General features: G+C 29.8%; 1 protein-coding gene across 6 annotated transcripts in view; it reads right to left on the bottom strand.

Annotated features, from left to right (window-relative positions):
- Positions 1-21,382, bottom strand: part of LOC107165584 (Kv channel-interacting protein 4-like) — a 150,527-nt gene that overhangs the window by 71,380 nt on the left and 57,765 nt on the right. For all 6 annotated transcript variants that reach the window (XR_016190164.1, XM_015513906.2, XM_089218890.1 and 3 more), the window contains 2 exons: positions 19,868-20,059; positions 19,715-19,788 (listed from right to left, as the gene is read on the bottom strand). Coding sequence is in view for 5 of the 6 variants with exons in the window: in XM_015513906.2 (XP_015369392.1) it covers positions 19,715-19,788; positions 19,868-20,059 (266 nt within the window). In the remaining variant the exon portion in view is untranslated. The remainder of the gene's footprint in view (positions 1-19,714; positions 19,789-19,867; positions 20,060-21,382) is intronic.

The raw sequence follows: 21,382 nt of genomic DNA, 5'->3' as shown, positions 1-21,382 counted from the left end.
TAACCCAGTCGGGTTTATTTTCAATAGTCATATTTACTACAATAGCGTGGGGGGGGAGGTTAAAACATTATGTCAAGTTTAAAAAAAAACATATTATCAATAAAATAATTAGTATATCACTATTGTCATTAGGTAGGTATTACCTATCAATATAATAATAATAATCATTATTTTTAGTATTTTTTTTTTGTCCACGCCCTAAATGGTGATGTATTACATATATATTATCATGATTTTTGTTGAATTTAGTTTAAATACCATTTATACATATCCATTAATAATTTTAAAATATTTTTCAACTTTAAATCCTGTTTTCAGAATACTTTTAACCATGCACATATATTTAAAAACTTGATTTTTAGTTGACATAGTATTCCCAAATAAATTTACCAAATCAAATTAATTTGTGTCAATTATCATATTACCATAAACTTCCTCTTCCATGTTTATATCATTTTCTGTCATATGGACATTATTTACATTATCTGAAGATGAACTATTTAAATTTCTACAGTCTAGATCTTCTATAATACCATCACTTTTTTATCATGCCAATAATATTATACAACATAAATATTATATGTTTACTGCTTTGAAACTTCTATAGTTTTTAAAATTTCCGGGAATGTCCGTTCTTGGCGTTGTCAGGAATTCTCTGGAATGGAGTATTCCTTCCCCGGATCGCTCTCGGGAAATCTTGGGAGCGTCACCGCTTTATAAATTATTGGAAAACAACTAACAAGTATTATTTGCAACGAAAATGTAATCCTAATGTTAATATATTCTAATAAATTTGGGTACATCATACTAAAGTTTGTTTTTACAGAAATGCAATATCGTCTTAATTAGGTATATCACATTCGTTTACAAATATTCCATTTCTACCCGTAAGTAATTCAATTAATGCTTTTACTATCGACGACTCGACGTTGTGATAAAATAATATGATTTAGTATAGATACACATTATGCCTAATACTTCGACGAAAAATCTTTATTTCAGTTCTGTCATAACGGATAAGAAAGAAAATACTATATAGTTTGTCACATCGAGCTGTTTGCATAAACCTGAGTCATTGGTGGAGAGTCTTAAAAATTAAAAATTAATCATAATAAAATAACTTAACTTATAGAACATAATATATACCCTACATAAAACTCCAGAGGTAATTTTAAGTAGAAAATCCGGAGACGTACTTAAGTTGCCATCGCCGATGCTATACGTGTTCATATATATATATATATATATATATAGTGGTAGTAGCGCCGTGGGACAGCTTTAATTTAATACCGAACCCCGCGGGCTGTAAACGAACTCTGCCTCAATGCAACCACGTCCTTCAAACGAAAACTCTGGCGGTGGCAAGCAAATAATAATAATAATATTGTATCAGCCACTTATATACAGGGTGATTCACTATTTATTCCTTATTAATAGTGAATTTATTCAATTTATGGTTTAAAATTTTCAAAAATATTCCCTGATGTACATTAATTGTAATTTAATTTAATTTAACTTATTATTTGTTATTTTATCTGTTCTATATAACTATTAAAACACTTTTTTTATTGGAAATCATTTTCTAGTTTAAAAAATATAATAATAATAAAAGTATACCAAGGATCATATTTTCAAATACAAATATTTTTTGTAATTTAACTATTGTTCTAGCAAGTACCAATGGCCAATGGTAATAAATATTTTGATTAAGAAAAATAACCCATTTATGTAAATTTTTAATGATTAAGTTTTTTTTTTTTTTAATGTCCATGGCACTACCTAGGTCCTAGGTAAATCAAAATTATTTCCAATTATTATTAAACTTTTAAATAGTTTTTAAAGAATATGGTTCATGGTCATAGATTCAGAAGTATGTGCGCTAATACACTAAATTTGTCTAGGTATTTAAAGATACATTATATTAAGAACTACACTAAATATAACTATAAATCTATTTTATATTTTTTCATAAACGCTTATAAAAAAAATTGTGACTAACGATTTTTAATTTTTTTTAGCTACAATAAGAACAACTCCTAAGGAACCTTGTATGCATACAACATATAACATAAGTTAATTAGCAATACGAAACTCAAAATAGGCAGCAGTTTCCATGTAATGTGCTCACAACAAGTATTTTACTTTTCAGCCAATTGGATGAACGAATCATTAATTGCAGCTAAAACTATACCGTCTATGGGATTATACCATCCCAAACAATCAGAAAAATATAATTCCAAAATGTTATCATGTATTTATGTAAAAACATAGACTTTACAAGAAGCTCGTCATTTTTCCGAGATTACAGGTATAAAAATTGTATAATATTACCTATGCGTACATAAATTGTACTATGTGTGCAACTTTGCATGACAGATGGGAGATAACTGGTGATACTTTGAAGTTCGTCGAAAAATTTATTATGGATAATAATAATATATTGCATATGATTATAGTATAAGAGATTGTTTTCAGTTTTTCGAGTCACTCAATTCGAACGGCAGTGTTTTACCATAAACATAAAATATTTCGCAGGATAGCTGATGCCCAAAAGCTACAAAGTAATGTTTTATAATGTGTATATTTACTTAACGACCTAAACAATAATATGCGTTAGTCCTAGCCGTGACACGGGTTGAATTACGGAAAGTATTTTGTTAAATTTTATACTGATGTAGAACTACTAAAATCTGCGTGTATCATGGTATAAGTATCATGGTTGGTTATAGTCCAGGCCCCTGCAACTGCAGTCAACGTAATTTAAGTTTTTAACCAAAATTATTTAAAACAAAATAAATTATAAAAACCAAAATAATATTTCTCTATGCGGGTGGTTGCGTTCATAATATTTTATATTATAATATATATTATACTTGTACCTGATATAATATAATACAATCTTCTCAAAGATTGTATGCGTTTATTATATATATATGTCGTTAACTTCAACTCGACTGGCACACATCACATTCATTGAATATTTTGCGATAAATCACATGCGACATCACGTGTACAAAAATCGCACGATAACAGTTATCGAATAATGAAAACAAAAATGGCATAACAACAATATATTGTGTGAATAATCGCCATTGGTTCTTCTTATTTAATAGTTTCGAATAAGTAATAAAAATACGATGTTGATGTATTTATACGCGTCCGTCATTGTACAATATTACTTACCGTGTCGTCGAGAACGAGAGAAAAAATAGAAATTTATTTACGGTAAGCGTTCAATTTACAAGAGTGACAAAAACAGAGATCAGTGAAACAAAAATACGTATAATGTATCATTTTGTATGTTTACGTTACAAAAATGTGTGACAACAAAAAATAATATTTTTAATGATGAAAACGTAATAGCTGGACGTTTAAAATTGTATATTTGTTAATGACACTAGAATTTAACGTAAACCAAAAGATAATAATATTATACCCATGGTTAGGTATAAAATATTTAAACACCTGCATTATTTTAGGAATTAATGGTTTTTTATTTAGACGTCACCAGAAAAAAAAGGTATGATCAGTAATCAAATTATTGCCACCTATTCACTGGTTAAATTTTTTTTTAATTTTAATATTTTTTTTTCCCCCGTAATATTATGGTTAAGGGTCAAGCGAGTCAACAATCACTGTATTGTTAAACGAATACCAAAAATCAAAATACATTAAACTATATGTAATAAACTTTTTATTAACTGTATAGGTGCATTTAATTTTTTGATTTAGTTTTGTTTTTATTCTATACGATTAATGTTGTACTATAATATTGTATTACTACTGCATGGCGCATTTGAATAATAAAAAGGGCATAGAGAGTAGGCAAAATAGGTACTTCACTGTAGTGAATTCGTTTTTCGGAAGTTACCTACTTAAAATAAGTATGAGTTATATACGTAGTACCTACATATTTTTATCATATTATTTAAGAATTCAAGAATGATATAGCATGTTACTGTATGAAAGTAGAATTTCAAATCAAATATACCAAAGAAAGAAAATATATTCTTTAAAAAAAATAAATAGGTTGATATCATATTCATCGACTCCTCAGGAACATTAAATGCGATATACACATAATCTGTAGAACGATAAAATATGATCAACAAAATTACTTATACATACGGTACACGGAAGAGAGAGTAGTAATATTATTATGCATCTAGATTCAGTATCTAATAAAATATATGCGTGTTTAATGGACATTTTATTTCAAATAAATCAACTTATATTTTATATTTTTATCAAACATTAATAGTCAAAAAACCGCAGCTCTGAATCTGAGAAGAGAAAATAATTTCGGGCTTCTCGACAAAAGAAAGGGATATACATAAACTGCACTAAGACGTATCATGTACGAAAAAAATGGGTTATAATAAATCGTGAATTTTAGATCTCATCTTATATATGTGTACCAAAATAATCTGATGTCTGGGGGCGAAAAAAGAACAAAAATGTTCTACTCTCACAGGTAACATCAATTTTTTAGTTACGTTTCAGAGCTTGTTATTTCTTTTTTTCTTCTACAGATAAAATAGAGATGTTTTATTGTATTCGAATGTTATCAAACAACTGATTTCGCAAAATATCTACAGTTATACATGCAAAATCGACGTACGACACTTTTTGTTACAAAAACGAACTAAACAAATACTGACAAAGAAATCTTACACATATTATAATGTACCGCAGTATATACGTATTGTACTGCTGACAACTTTATCTATAAACAGAACAAAATTATATCAATTTATACTACAGTATTATTATACAACGTGGTAATAATACATTTTTTAGGTACCTACATCAGAATTATTGTAATAAATACATTAAAAAATAAAATGTTTAAATTATTAGGCAAACCGAAGAGATATTTATGTTCATTGTGCATGGTTTGGATTTTGGATACAAAATAAAATATCTCTAAGTTTATTAAAATGATCCTTACTGTGTACAGAAAAAAAAACTCTATGATTTATCTAAAATTCTTTAACCATTAACGAGAACGACAGAAAATGTATTAAATCAAAAATAATAGTTAGTCAAATGTAAGTTGGATAAAAAACGGCTTAAATATAAAATACATTTTAAATTATTTATAGTTGGCTAACATCAATAATTTAACCAGTTTAACTAAAAACAAATTGTAAAAATGAATATATGATTCTGAGTACTGGTTCTAATGAGAGAAGAATATTAAAATTACCTATATGCTTGCGCAGATTTATCCATAGGCTACTTAGGCACATGCCTAGGGTTCAACATTTTTTGGGGGTACAATTGTTTTTTACTTTTTTAGTATCTTATAATTTTATACGTTAGGTATATTTTATATTAATTTTTTTTTAACCAGAACTTGCATGAAACGCGAGAATGGTTGGGTATCGCAGTAACAATATAAATAATAAGCTATAATAATATTGTTGTTTTAGTCTAATCCTGCGATCGGAGCAGTCACTACTAGAGGCTTGCACTCGATGAAGTGATATCCAGCGTCGCCTAGGTTGATGCATTCGAAGTGGTCTACGTGTGTACGGCTGAAATCGCATAAAATAGTGTGAATGGCGCATGCGCAAAACGCCAATAGAAACAGCCCCACAATTTACAGCCTTAAAAAGTTGAACCACCTAACCCAATTCGCCCGAGCATATTTCCATTTCCTAGTCAACATTACAGTCTCGCTCTTTTTATGGGTGAGCTCAAGGTTCTACTCAACATTCATCTATCCACCTTCTCCAACACAGGGTTGATTAACTCCTCTAGTAAACGTCCCGTTCTCGCCTCACCAACAACGGCCAGATCATCAAAGAAACCTACCAGATGAACACCTGCGGGTACTGGTCATCATAGGTAGCATTCCAAAAGATTGGCCCTAGAACTGAGCCCTGAGAAACACCAAACGTCACTGGTTTGAAAGAGTCCACATCGTCCACCAATAGTACGCACTCTGACAGCCAGGACTGCAACATCGAAACGAGGCACTCAGGCGTACACTTCTTCCTGAGGGCTGCGTCAATAACAGTCCATCGGAGCGTACTGAAATCATTTCTTAAATCCAGTGTTACGATCACACAGAGATCCTTTGTACGCCCTTGCGTCACAGCTGCGCTTGTGATCTCGAGAACCGATGCGATGGCCGTCTTTGAAGAGATGCCTTTCCTGAAGCCAAACTGATTCAGGGCTCTCCTTGTCGCTTGAGCATAGAAATGGCTCTCTAGTCTTTGAACAAGCAGTCATTCTAGCAGCTTGCCTGGGGTATCTAAGAGATATATCATCTGGTAGCTGGAGGGGACATCTATGGGTTTCTCTAAGCCCTTGTGCTGTAGCATCATTTTTGCCCTCTTCCAGCAAGCAGGAAACCACGTCGTCCCAAGAAATCTGTTGTACACCTCCTTGTATTGGTTGGGAATGACTACAACCGCACGCCTCAGCACTTCATTGGGGATCCTCGATGGGCCCCCAGCCTTGCAATCAGAGAGACGTTTAATCGCTGTGAGGAGCTCTTCAGTCTTGAGCTCCAAGAGTGGACGTGTGAATATTAGTTCATCTGTTCCCGGGTCAAACAAGTCAAAGATATTGTATACTGCTGGGGATGGCTCAGAGCTCCAATTGATCATCGGGGCGTCTGGGAACAGATGAGCAGCAACCTCTAACTCTTTCCCTTTGATCGCCAATCTAGAGGCCATGTTACCCAACATGCCCGTATTAGCGACGAGGAGGTCGTGGCTAGCTATCAAGTCGACCAAGAGTTTCCCCTCTTCTATTATTCGTTGTAGATCCCCATATACTGCTCTTCGCATTTAAGTCCCCAGCGAGGATAACGCCCTGTCCGACATAAGACGGAAGTAACAATCAAGGTCGTTAAGGAACGCAGCAAACTCCTAGATTTGGCAATTCGGGGAATAGTAGCAACTATATACGATAGTAGTGCAAATTTTACCCCATGCATAACCATTTGAACGGCCAGAAATGTTGTGCATAATGTCAGCGTATGAAGGGGTTTCTATAGCACACTTTCCGTCTGAGCTAAAGACCCACATGTCATCCCCGCTCTCCCTCCTACAAGGTTCGCTAACAATAAGCAGTTTCGAATTCCGCTCCGAGGCAGTTTGTAGCAGCAAGTTTACAGCACCGTATGCTCTATTCAGGTTAATCTGCAGGCATTTAACCATTTATTAGTGTGGTCTTCGATCCCGCAGCTAACTTTCTGGTGACACAGACTCCTGATCCTTGCTTGTGACTGATCTTGAATAGCCCCACCATCTCACACGCCAGACAGTTATCGTCAGCCTCCGTACAATCCTTCATAACATGCCAGATTTTTCTGCACCTTCAACAGGCACCAGTTATGTCTTGGGACGTACAACTCCTTGAATTATGGCCAAAAACATAACATCGGATGCATCTCTCCAGGTAAATGCATTCTGGGGTGACTCATATTCCACCCTACAGGGATTCTAGTAATCAAAGTCAAAGAGGCAGCATGTCTGGACATTTTGGATATTGCCCAGAACGAGTAGGCCAGATCCACACATCATTGATTGCTTCACGCATAACTCTGGTCTTAGGACCATCCTGTACGTACGTTTCCCCAGCCCCCCACATATCACTTTTACCAAATTTTCTTTTGCCACAACATTTAGTACGTCATTTGTTTGTATTTGTTTGACCAAACTCAGAGTTCTTTTGATGTCGGCATGCCCTGGAAAATCGGTTTTCCGTGTACAGGACTGGAGAAACGTTTTCTTAGAAACTCACTCCCTCCTCACCACTGTAAATAATAGACTTTGCAGAAATTTTCTTTTATCAATATTTAGTACTTCATTGGCTTGTATTTGATTGACCACACTCAATGTTTTAAAAATTTAAATTTCAAATGCTCATAACAATTTAATTTGAATTTCCAAAATGAATAAAATGATGCAACTAAATGAATAGTACACTGTACTTAACGAATTTTGTCAAAATTACTCTCAAAAAAAATTATTGTGGACTTAACAATTTTTTTACATTTTTTTTTAATTTCATATGCCTTAAATAGCTCAATATGATTCAAAATATTTTGCAAGTTTTATATACAGAGAAAAAAACATTTAAAAAGAACACATAATTGTAAATTCAAATAACTCCGTTCAGATCCTAAATTTATTTTATATTAATCCTTTTAAATTTTTTTTTTTTATATCAATTTAACTTTATTTTTTGAGTACTGAATTTTTTATTTTTTATATCAATGTGACATTTAAACAATAATTCTATAATAGTATTTCTTTAATTTTTCGGGTTGATAAACCCCTATATCATCCGAATAATCATCTTTTAAATTTTCCGGATAATCATCCCTTATATCTTCCAGATAATGTCCCCCTAAATTTTTTCAGTTAACCATCCGCTATATTTTCCGGATAATTATTTCCCAATTTTTCATGGCAATCATCCCCTATTTTTTTCGGATAATCATCCCTTATATTTTTTGGGATAATCAACCCTTATATCTTCCAGATAATCTTCCAGATAATCTTCCCCCAAGTTTTCCGGAAGATCAGCCCATAAATTTTCAGGATAATCATCCGTTATATTTTCCGGACAATCATCCCGTATATCATCCGAATAATCATCTTTTATATTTTCCGGATAATCATTCCTTTATATCTTCCAAATAATGCCCCCCTTAATTAATTTTTTCAGTTAACCATCCCCTATATTTTTCGGATAATCATCTCCCAATTTTTCATGATAATCACCCCCTATATTTTCGCGATAATCATCCCCTAAATTTTCCAGACAATCATCCCTAATTTCCTTTATAATCATCCCTTATATTTTTCGGAATAATCAACCCTTACATCTCCCGGCTAATGTTCCCTAAATTTTTTCGGTTGATTGTCCCCTATATTTTCTAGATTATCATCCCTTATATTTTTGGACTATCATCCCCTAAAATTTCCGGATGATTATCCCTTTTTCCAGATATTCATCCCCTTTATTTATGTATATATCAAAATTGAACGAATCGTCCACATTACTCTCATAAAACTGCATAGACCCAGTAACGATATGTAAAAACAAATAAATCTGGTCTTAAGTTATGACATTATATTATATAACTCACTATAATTATAATATATTTGAAAAATTTGGAGTTCTAATGAATCTTGGCTCAGAGCTGTTGAATTTAATTTGACTTTCCAGTGGACAATTATTTTTGATAAAAGTAGACGAACATAATATAACGAATCTTGAATTAAATTTTCATGAATTAATAAATTTAATAAATCATCAATATTTTTTTTTATGGATTTCTATCTAAGATAATTTGAACTTAGCCTTAATTTTTACGTATTTAGTCAAAATTTGAACTTTAAATGCTTATAAAAAAATATCGTGCCTACGTATTTTTAATATTTTTCAACTGTCATTGTTACAATGTGTTAGAAGCCTTGTATTAAATTATTTTCAAGCTTCATTAGAAGATACTTATCTCGTGTCTGTCGGATGGTGACGTTTGTACCTATATATTGCATAGATAAGCCACAGAATCACATATCTCGAACAGTATTCGAGTAGGATTTTCCTTCGGAGGGTCTAACATTAGAATTGCCGGCGGCTTCTTCGACAAGTTTCGAGTCTTTGATAGAACGACGGAAGTCGGTAGATGAGACTCAACTGAAATAACTATACGTATTTTCGAGGTTTCCTGGCGTTGACTTTCGCCCATTTATCCACGTCCATTGGCCGACTCAACATCAGTGTTTGGTTCATGGTTAATTTCCAGTCTTCACAGATTTCTTGGTGGTCATCCTTTGGGTTCAACAGGGGAGAGCTCAGGTTTTTCCCTCTTTGTTAGAATCGGCACCCCTCCTACGTCATAAATATTTTCTAACAACTTCATAAGTTGTTTGGAACTTGCTGTTTTACCACCTACTTCCTTGCCTCCTGCATTGCTGTCTTCAGCATGGATTTAATGTAGGCCAAATTTATCTCGATCTGATTCTCACCGGTTTCCGGGGAGGGAGCAGTGAGAGTGCAAGGTGCACTTGAAGCCATGCTCCGGCGTGGTATCCAAACCGCTATACACTCCAAGCCCCCTAAACCTACTGTTGGATGACTCAGAACCTGATTCCAAGTCGATATCTATGCTACCAAAAGCCTGAGATTATCACATTGTTCATGGTCATAAAATAAAAACTCCAAGCACTGTGACAGCCTGTATACACCTTGTCCGTAGGGAATCTCTCTCACGCTACCCGGTGAATAATCTTGCCACATACCACCTGTGTTGGCTATAATGGCCTTGCCTTCGGCGTTACCCGCCGGCAACCTTTAGACGTTCACTAAGCCGATAAAATATGATATAATAATACCTCTTACCTTAGATAATCGTTTGTAGAAACAAACTTAGAACTTAAAACAACAAATTCAATACTGCCCTTATAGGGAGAATTTAGGGTAGACCATCTCAAAATCGACACAGATCCAAGTACGCACATTTAATGCACCTTTAATGCAGTTGAACAGGACTCGCGACAGCCATCGCTAGACAAGGAACTACGCTTGCACAGTTATATGTGCTGTTGTTACTGATGACTGATGACACATATATTATTATATTGAGATAAAATTATTATAGTTTTACTTTATTTGAAATAGTTTGTAAAAAATTAAAAACGTATTTATAAATATGGTTAATGTTTCTGATACATTTTTCCCCCGGTTACGGGGTGCTAATATTATAAATTTGTAATCCCTATAAACGTGTAATGGTACGTATTATAATACGTAGTAGTATAATATGCATTATAATAATAATAACACAATAATTCTCTCACCAAACGAAATCAATCAATAGTATTATACGTGCAAATGAGAAAACGAAATGAAAGGAATTTCATCATTTCATGGTACGACGGCTAAACATGGATTTGTACTTTTGTGCGGCGTTTGACGAAGTGATGTGAGTGTATAATATACGATGTATTGATGTTACCAAGAAAATTCACATTTATAAACTTGAAATTTACCCATGCAGATGGAAAGTATAATATACCTAAATGTAAATATGAATATAAATTACAATATACGTAAAATATCGATCGGATTACTTTTAAAAGTTTTGGTCAAGGGTATCGAGTCAACTATAAATTATACATTTTAGTTGATGTACATATAATAAAATATTAAAACCATGGTTGGTAAAATAATATTATTTGTATAAATTGTATATTCATTCAAGACAACGTTTATATTTACTGTTTTCAAGTTTATATTTATATTATAATAATATAAATAATCATAATAATTTTTACGGCTAGGTTTACATAATATAAAACTTTCGGCGTGCTAATAACGTTTACATGTTGTTTAACCTATGAATCCAATTACAGAAAAATATGGAGAGAGGTACTGCATTAATACATACAACCGGTGCAGCACAAGTGCACTCCAACTCAATAGAAGCAATTAAAAAGTTTTTATAACGTTTCCCGGCACCTCATCATTATGACGGTATACGTTAACTTATTATAAGTCACGATGATGTGACAGCGTAATTTTTACTCGATAAAAGTCTCGGTTCTTAAACCATGACTCATCCGTTCAATTTCTCACGCGAATCAAAGTAAACTTTATGAAAATTCAAAAATATTGATACTGTATTTAATTTTTTTAATTTTCTAAGCATTTTATTTTGAAACATCCATTCTTCGAGTATAGTTAAGAAGTTAAGACTATATTGTTATTGGTTTCTTCATATTAAACGGTTTATAATTTAAACAATACGTGATTTAATAATTTTCAATATTTTGACATATACACATATAAACATTACATTTTAAAAGTACGTTAAATCATCGTTATATACATTTTTGTACAGCCAAGGTTAGTCAATATTTATGAGTACTTTTTAACTCCGATGCAAAAGTATGATTTTTAAATAAATACATATAATTTAATTTATATATTTAAAAAAAACAACAGTTAACGGTGTGTAATAAAAATCACCTAACCGAAAACAGTTATAAATACATAATCAGAAGATTAAAAATAACTCCATAGAAATAAAACATGAAGTTAGTTCAATATATTAAAAATAGTTTATTATTTATATAAAATATTCGATAAAATCAAACAAAAATGTAAGTTTATAATGATTTCAAATGATCTAAAATGATTCAGCAAACCTCACCTCTGAAAAAATGAAACCACTCAATGAAACTTATTATGTATCGATTAATTATTACTCTATACTTTATACTTTTAAAATATGTTACATTGATGAGTTATATTATATTATAATTATTTTAGTAATTTTAATAATACAACGAATGCTTGTTATTGTTACCACATATATATTGATTTTTAGCACAATTTAATTTAATATTCGTATAAATTAAGACAATATAGATACAATTTTCCTTGTTCAGATAAAAAATCAATATACCTAAACATAATACTATGTTTATATGAGTTACAAGTATTATATGAATTGTTAGATTTTTAATCAAAATCACTTGCTGTTATACAATACGAACCGTAACAATACTTCAACAGATGTACATTTGCACACCAAGCTTCAATATCCTAATGCGGGTTTCATTTTAGATCGATTGGTAACCACAGTCCACAAAGTTTCTAATTTGTATATTTATGCCAATGTATCTAATATGACGTTAATTCAGTTTTATATTATACATTCTAAATACAATAGTAAAAAATTAATCAGCGAAATTTTAATGTAAAAGGAAAATAAATATTAATCTCATATTTGACGTGAGGACGAATGTCCATCGAACTCATATTTTGCTTGATAAACAAAACATAGCTCAATCGAATGGTATGGAGCTTATACGGTTTAATACCGTGCTTAAACAATGTATAATATGCATACGTAATATATTATATTATATTATACACTCACCAATACCCAAACACACACACTCGCTTAGCTTAGGTATTAGTTACTATGTCGTGTGTACGCTTAACCTTACTTTTCCTAACCTACAGAGAGATTCACCAAGTATAATTCCTTCTTTTTTTCAATAAATCAGTTATTCAAAATCAAATTTTCGGAATTTTGAAATACGTATTCTCAAATTTTCAAAATTTTTGTTTTAAGAAAAGTATTTTAGTGATGCTAACTTCTGCTTTTCAAATAAGATTCACCTTTTCTTACTCTAATTTATATGATGGATTATTTTTTCAAAAGTGTATATTAATATAGTACCAAAATCAAAATACAACTACTTTTTTAAGTTACTTAACTTTTTAATTTTAAGGATTGAGAAACTGCTTGTATGTCATAATTTTCAAAAACCTAACCACTCAAAAAGGTAGATGGAATTCGCATTAGAAATACAGAAGTTTGTTTCACCAGAAGACACTACTCAAGTAATACAAAAAGTTTTCATAAATTTGGGTTAGCGGTAGGTATTAAGTATATTTTAGAAATTCCAATCAGAATTTTTATGGATTTATTACTAAATGTGAATAATGAGGAGAGGGAGTTAGCATACTTAGTGAACCACCCTGTATATATATAGTATCACGCACTATATAATAATGACTCGATTGAAAAGTTAACTCGATACGGGCTTAGTACTCGCCGACTGCATTATATATATACATTATATTATATTCTGCGTATACGAGCGGTTTTTGGCTAATGGGTTTCGTGTCCGTTCCATCCGCCGGTGCTAGGGATGACTGAACTCCGATGAGCGTCTATTTTCACCGAGATCGTGGGGACTAATGGCTGAGTTGGATTTTCGAAAATAAGAATCGTACCTGTATAATAATAATGTTGTATAGTGTAATGCGTATACGGTTACACTCATCATGGAGTTTTACCCGAAAGCTCTAAACGCGAAAAGGGTGAAAAATGTATATACGCATGGCTATATATTAATGCACTGTTATATTATTTATATGATAATAATAATATTTTATTATACCTTATAAAAGATCGAGCCACAACTTGTTGCGCGTTGGGTGACGCAATAGCCTTAGAAGTAATCCCAATAATAGTATTTAAACTCTTTGCGTACGTTTTATTACGGTCATGTGCACAGGTATCAGTTGAGAGCTCCGGTATAATAATCAGTTTCATTACTTTTATTTAATAATAATCCAAGATATATAAAAAGAATAGTCAGATTTTAAACACTAAAAATTGATAAATTCGAAAAATTAAAAATTTGTTATTGATATTTTTATATGAATAAGTTATGCATCAGTTATTAAAACCATTTTACTTATTAAACCTAATAAATTCATTATAATACCTTAAAAATAAACTATTACTAAAGCTATGTTTAAAATTTGCACCAGCGGGTTATGACCAATTTTGATTTTTAACGTAAGTAAAACTGGATTTTCAAACCAACTAATAAGTAAATAATCTGCAGGTGTTAAATGATTGAATAAAAGTATTCAAATACTTTTTAAGTAGTCAAATACCTACGTATTTTAAATACACTATAAAAGTTTCTGTATTAAAAATGAAATACTAATTTTAAAATATTTATTTATTTTAGTTTTAATTTTAATCATGTAAAAAAATAAGAATCTATTAATGTCTTATTCTTATTTACTATGAAAAAAAAAATCAGATTGGTATATTATTTGATAGTTACAGGCTTTACAGCAGATTATAATATAATATAAGATGCTATATAAAATTAACGTAAAACATGAAAATTGGTTCTGTTCATTAATAACGTGAATAAATGTATTATAAAAATGAAAATACGTATTTGAAAAGAATCGATAAATATTTTTTGAGTATTTGTATTTGTACTCAAATAATATTTTTACTTAGTAATTAAATATGTATTTTAAATACTTATCAAAATAAATATCTATATTCTATAACTGTGCTTACTGCTTGAACACTTCTAAAAAGTATCTTTTACTAAACTGCTAGTAGGTGGCTGGTCAAATGTCGATTTGAATTACGATTTTTTTCATACTTTTATTTTTTATATTTGCGTATGGTAAAATTCAAAAAGTTCCACCAGTCTCGATGCACCTTGTATAAATTAGAGATGAAAAATATTTGGGTAAGCAACGACACTGTGATATTATCAGTTTTTAATTGTTTTGTTTCCGCCGGTTATTCATAAGACTAAATCATATTATTATTTATCTACACAACATACGTATCTACATATACAATTTTGAAACTATGGTAAAAACATGTGTACAGTCTTATGTTACCTACACTGTACCATAATATTATAAATTACGGGTACAATATTGTTGGTGTACTATTGTTACATAATAATATACATTTATATGTAGGTACCGTACTACTCAATTATACTAATTGAAATAAATGTTTATTTCGCGGAATGATAATAATATACAGTTACCAATATTGGAAGGTGCCAAAAAACTATTCTGGAGCGTATAAAGGATTCGAGTTATTAATATAGTAAATAATGAAATAATCGGCGATAAATGTATATGCAAACATATTTTGTTTACTCTATAACTCGTACTCTGGACAATATTGGACATATTATTGTTTTGCAATATTAATTTTAATTTTACCTAATATACCATACTAAATAATCGGTATTACTGGTAGAACCAACTTGAACCAATAAATTATTCGTTTAAAATGTAATGAAAATAATTATTAGTCCGAAAAATATGCATTCCAATATCTGACTGTTTATTCCATTATTTTTAAAGACTTAACAGCAGTCTAGACCTATATTAAATCATGTGAAAATTCCAAAAAAAAAAAAAAAATCACTATACAAATTTTCATCCATACATAAAAAATAATCTTATTTTTATTCTACCCTAAACACAAATTAATAATTATTATTATTATAGTAATTAATTGTACCTAACTTTTTTATATTACGATAGAATTTTAAATACTCGTATTTATATTTAACTGATTTATGAAGATAGATTTCCATAATACATCAATATGGTGATAAAATATTTTCAAACAAGTTGTTTGCAAGATTTATACAAAATTAAAATTTATTGTTCAGATTCAAATAAACATTATTTTAAAGTGTCGCTTCGAAAAGAAGAAATCTATTTTATTTTTTTTTTGCTCTTAAAAAAATCCTTTGTAGTCAACAACATAATGGAAAAGGTAAATATTTAATCTTTTGACGTTGTGCTTTTCTTCACAATATTTGGTTAATGGAAAATTAATATTTTTCATAATCTTATTCAAAATATTTGGTTCGGGTAGTTTACTATGTATGTGCAACGTGCGTCGTATTTCGTTATTTATAAATCTCTTATGAAAACGAGTAAAATATCAAATCCAAAACTAAATCTAAAATAATTATTAAAAAATAAATCTTATCTAGTATTTACTGTTTATTTATTTATTTGTTTTGTTTATTAAAATACAGCTAATATGAATATTAACTTAAATAAATACGAAAATAGAAATACCAAAACAATTTCATACAATTCTAATATTAAATAAATTATTATTTTTTTTTTAATTTATGAACATATACCACTTCAGTGAAAATGGTTTTGAATTATAAATCAATATATTTGAATATTAATTTGAAAGCTTTTTCTTTCTTTTGTCACCATGTTTAAATCCAAATATGCAGTCGTTAATGCCTATTGGAATTAATTCATTTTCATCAATCGTGTAAATATTTAATGTACATTATTCCGATATATCTAACTATGGAAATAAGATTAATCTAATATGTTTACATTAACCATTACATATAAACGACATTAAATTAACAAACCTACCATGTAATCCATAAATTTAAGACCATGGCTGATATTTTTTACCCAATAACATCCATCAAGTGTAAAATTGCCATAGGTTATTTTAAAAAACTCGTGTATGAGTATAGTCCTAAAATTATAAACACAAAAATTGTTTTTGAATCATATGAATTGATATATATTGATAAATATAAATTTAAATCAAACAGTAATAATTTATAGGTAATATTGATAATCTAAAAAATTCAAATTAAGCTGCCACATCTCTACAGTCCATAAATGTAAAACCAATCACTGTCTTAAAGACACACAACACTATCAACCACAAAATTAAGGACACATGGCAAAATAATTTGAATAAAATACCACTCCCAAAAAAAAAAAAAAATGAATATAAAACCCATCATAAAAAAAATTGAAACTTCTCCTTACTCTAAACAGGATTGGTGAAATAATAATCACCTGAGCCTAAATAAGACAAACTCATTTAACCCACTCCTTTCTCATCACCAAAGAACCGACCCAAACTAATCCTGGATGTTGATCTATTAACAGTAAGATTTAAAAAAAAATGTATATAAAAATTTCCTTTTTAACAATGATCCGTTATCGAGTAAAATATATTTGGTATTTATTCTAACGATATAATCCAAAAATATTTAAGATCAATGGAGATCGGAGATGAATAATTATTAATAATCGAAAATCGAAAACTCTATTTTGTATATTATTATCCATACCAAGTAAATAATTATTATTTATTTACTATTGACTTAATTATAACGGTGCTCAATGCAAATGTTGAACGTTTATAATATTATACACAAATACATAATCTGACGATCAAAGTTATTCCAACAAATTATAAGAATAACGGTTTCAAATATCAATTTTAAAAATTTATTTTATTTTTTTCAGAATATTTTTAAGGAATGTTATTTCACTTTACTCACCTTACGCTCAATAAATAACTTCTATATAGAATAAATTGTTATCTATATCAAGACGAAAAATGTTATAAGAACATAAGGGGAGAGCGAAAATCCACTATAGTTTTTATCATCCAATCAAAACTCGCCAAACAAAATCTGCTTTGCCGCCGCATAATCTTTTACCTCATTTTACCTCAATCTTATAATATTTAGCTATGCTTTTTCTCCACCCTCGGTAAAAGCGGCGTTATAAAAAAAATGTTTAAGTCGCTTATAATATATTTTATAATATTTTCTTTTTTAATTTCGTATATTAACTTTTAATATTTTATAAACTGAACACTGTGATATAAACCTAGAAACCTATTTATTTTAATCAGTGTTCTTGAAAACTCAACAGCTTTTAATTTTTGAGTACTTCAAATTATCGTATTGTGGTAGTATTATTGAATTAATGATGCATTAAACTATAACAGCTTAAAATAATAAGCAAATCAAAATTTCAAATTTTAACGATCAACAATATTGAAATCTGAACGAAAATGTACTCATGAAATAAAAAACAACAACAAGAAAACAAAAATAAGAATAAACATGCTTGGTGAATCATCTTATACATATATTGCTACACATTGACAATAGTGATAATCACATTATTACATCATCACCCCGACGAAAGTAGTTTTAATATAATTTTAAAATAGGATTATGGTAATAATATAATTAACTTAAGATTTCAAGTAATAGAAAAAAATATTGATTAAATTAGGCTGCATTTCTCAATAAACATACTATGTTGAGAAACAACAAATGTATAAATGTCTTAGACTCTTAGACACTTTTTATGATACAAAACCAATCTATTGGGAATTATATAATGATCTTATTTTAATGTAAACATTGAAAAAACTCATTATTATTGTTTTTTTTTTCAAATGGCTCTAAAAAATAAAAAATAAAATAAAAAATGACTTTACAGTAAGTTATTACATTTAAAATACATAGTACCATTTACTTGGATTCGTTTTTGAAATCCGATGAATAATGGCTTTCAAATCTAATGGAACAACTCATAATTGATAATATGCAACATGTCGTCAAATTAATCTACTCAAAATACAATTTCAGTGAATCTTAATAATTCTGGCCGGCGTCAAAATCGAAATTAGACGAGTGATATATTAGGTATCGGAATTGATTTTCCATTTTTACGTTTCGAAATAAAAGAATGTTAATTAAAATAAAATAAATCTTTTTATATATTTAATAATATAATATAATTAAACAAGGCTTTCAAGCCACCCTTTCCCATTTGACGTATATTTGACTACAATACAGTACCTAATTGAAGCGTATTTTCAAAGTCAAGTGTATTAAATTAGAACCCGTATAAAGTTTATAATTGTGTAAAAGTGACGTAATTTCAAGTTAATTAACTACAAAATATGCAATGTAAATTTTAATTTTATGTACCTACTAGAATTTCATTTAATTAATATTATAATACCCACTATAATATAAGTTATAATATAAACTGTAGAGCCTAAAAATTTCCCAGAAGCAATTTTTGAATAAACCAAATATTCAAGTGTTGTAATTATAAGATACCCTTGGAACAAAACGAATACTTGGTATTGAATTATATATGCATTGTTAAAAATCAGTTCATCTATTACATTGTGTCAAAAATAAATTATGTAAAATATACTATTTTTTTTTTTTTTTTTTTTTTTTTTAACAGATAAACGTCTTTAACATAAGTATATCTTAATATGTAACAAAAATAATATATATATATGTAGGTATACATTAATGTAATCGTAGTGAAAGATTACATTTAAAAAAAATATATATCTAAACAAAAATTCATAGTGAAAGCGATCGCCCATAACTAAATTATACTTTAAGGTAAATCAAGACATCTATCAGAAATGTTAGTTTAAAATAAATATAATAATAATAATGGACATTAATGACGATTTATAAGATGTACTTGTCTAGTTTTCTATTTGGTGAATACATGTCAAAAAAATAGTCTAATATTTTGTACTCACCTCAAAATTTAGAATGCCGTTTCTTTCGTGGTCCAGCGATTGAAAGACATAATGAGCGTATTGACTTATGTTGGCTGTAATAGAATAATAAACACAAATAAAAGAAATCAGTGAAAATTACAGTATATTGTGTATATTTCCGTGGAATGTTACCTCCTTGAGGGAAAAATTGCGAGTAAATGCCACGGAACGCATCTTCCTTGATGAGCCCAGTTGGGCATTCCGTCTTGAAATTTCGGTAAATTTTTTTGATTTCCGATTCCGTGAAACCTGTCGTCCGGCAAAAGTATTGTACGCTTTCGGGTCTGTACCTGGGTGGTGTTTCCAAATCGTCAAATTCGGAATCTAAAGCGGAAAACGTCGTCATAATTAATAAAATATATTAATATCATGGCGGACCGATTTTCCATTTGCAGAATAATATTGTGTATTTTATACAGCGAATATAATTTATGCAATGCAAGCTAAAATGGTAATAATTTCTACGTGAACTAAAAGCGGTGTGAAACATGCTGAAACAGTGCATTTTATTATAAATTGACACTTGACCTTACCGTCGCTCCGAGACGCCCGTACACAAATTACTACAATACTTAACGGTCTATAATGTTGAAAAAACGGGAGGCGTCCCCGACTCGACCTGGTGCTGATCAATGATCCCGACCATATTACAGCGACTTATGTTTAAGTTGTTTTTTGTATCGCTGCGGTATTCGATTCGATGAAAAAAGAAGGAGGAACAAAAAAAAAGAAAATCTTACGATATCGAAAAAGAAACTTATTGTAATTTCGCTGCGTCTGCGTCTTTTAAATTATAATAACCAAACAATTCACGTAATAGGCCAGCATCGTTCGGTGGTTTTGAAGTGTGCCAAAGTTTAAAAACTTAATCTACTCTAATAAGCCACTCCTAGCTGATGTAAGAGGTTATAGAAATTTCGGCTTTTTATTAGCGTTTATTTTCCTCATATAATAGTATAAACCTAAACGAATAGATGGACCTCAAGTATTCAAATCAATCAATATAATATAACATTATTATGCGTGTATATTAATGTATTTTTGTCGTGAATAGCATAGTTTGATATTTTAGCGATTTAAATGTGTACCTTTTTATTTTATGGGTTTAAACGGTATTGGTCAAAGTTATTACGGTCGTAATATTATACAAACCCTAAACAAATATTATAGCCTAAACGAGTGGTCATAAAATCATGAACGATTATTTATTTTATTATTATTATTATTATTATTATTTGGTATGGAATAGTGAATCGTAGTTTATATGTACTTGGTTTGTTTATCAGTTTAATTTAATTTTGATGTTTTGTGATGGATAAACAACATGCAACAAATATTTAACGAAATATTTGCACTATTCTAAACATGCCATTTTAATTGCATTAACAGTTGAAAAATATTAATAACCATATTCAATACAACAAAATATGACAACTTGCACAAATAATATAGGTAACTATTATGCCACTATATAGTATTAGGCATGTACGCATTTCGGTGAAACGATTCGTGAGCGTTGGATACCTGTGATAATTAATTATAAATGAAACTGTATGCAACTTACTAGCTAATGATAACAACAGCAGAAATAATAAAAAATTCAAAAATACGACATTTATTAGTGAAAAACAATCGTGTTTCATGGTT

This window comes from Diuraphis noxia, unplaced genomic scaffold, assembly GCF_037042655.1.
Source record: "Diuraphis noxia isolate RWA-SAM2 unplaced genomic scaffold, SU_Dnox_SAM2 contig0002, whole genome shotgun sequence".
Classification (NCBI taxonomy): Eukaryota; Metazoa; Arthropoda; class Insecta; order Hemiptera; family Aphididae; genus Diuraphis; species Diuraphis noxia.
This window is presented reverse-complemented; position numbering and strand designations above follow the sequence as displayed.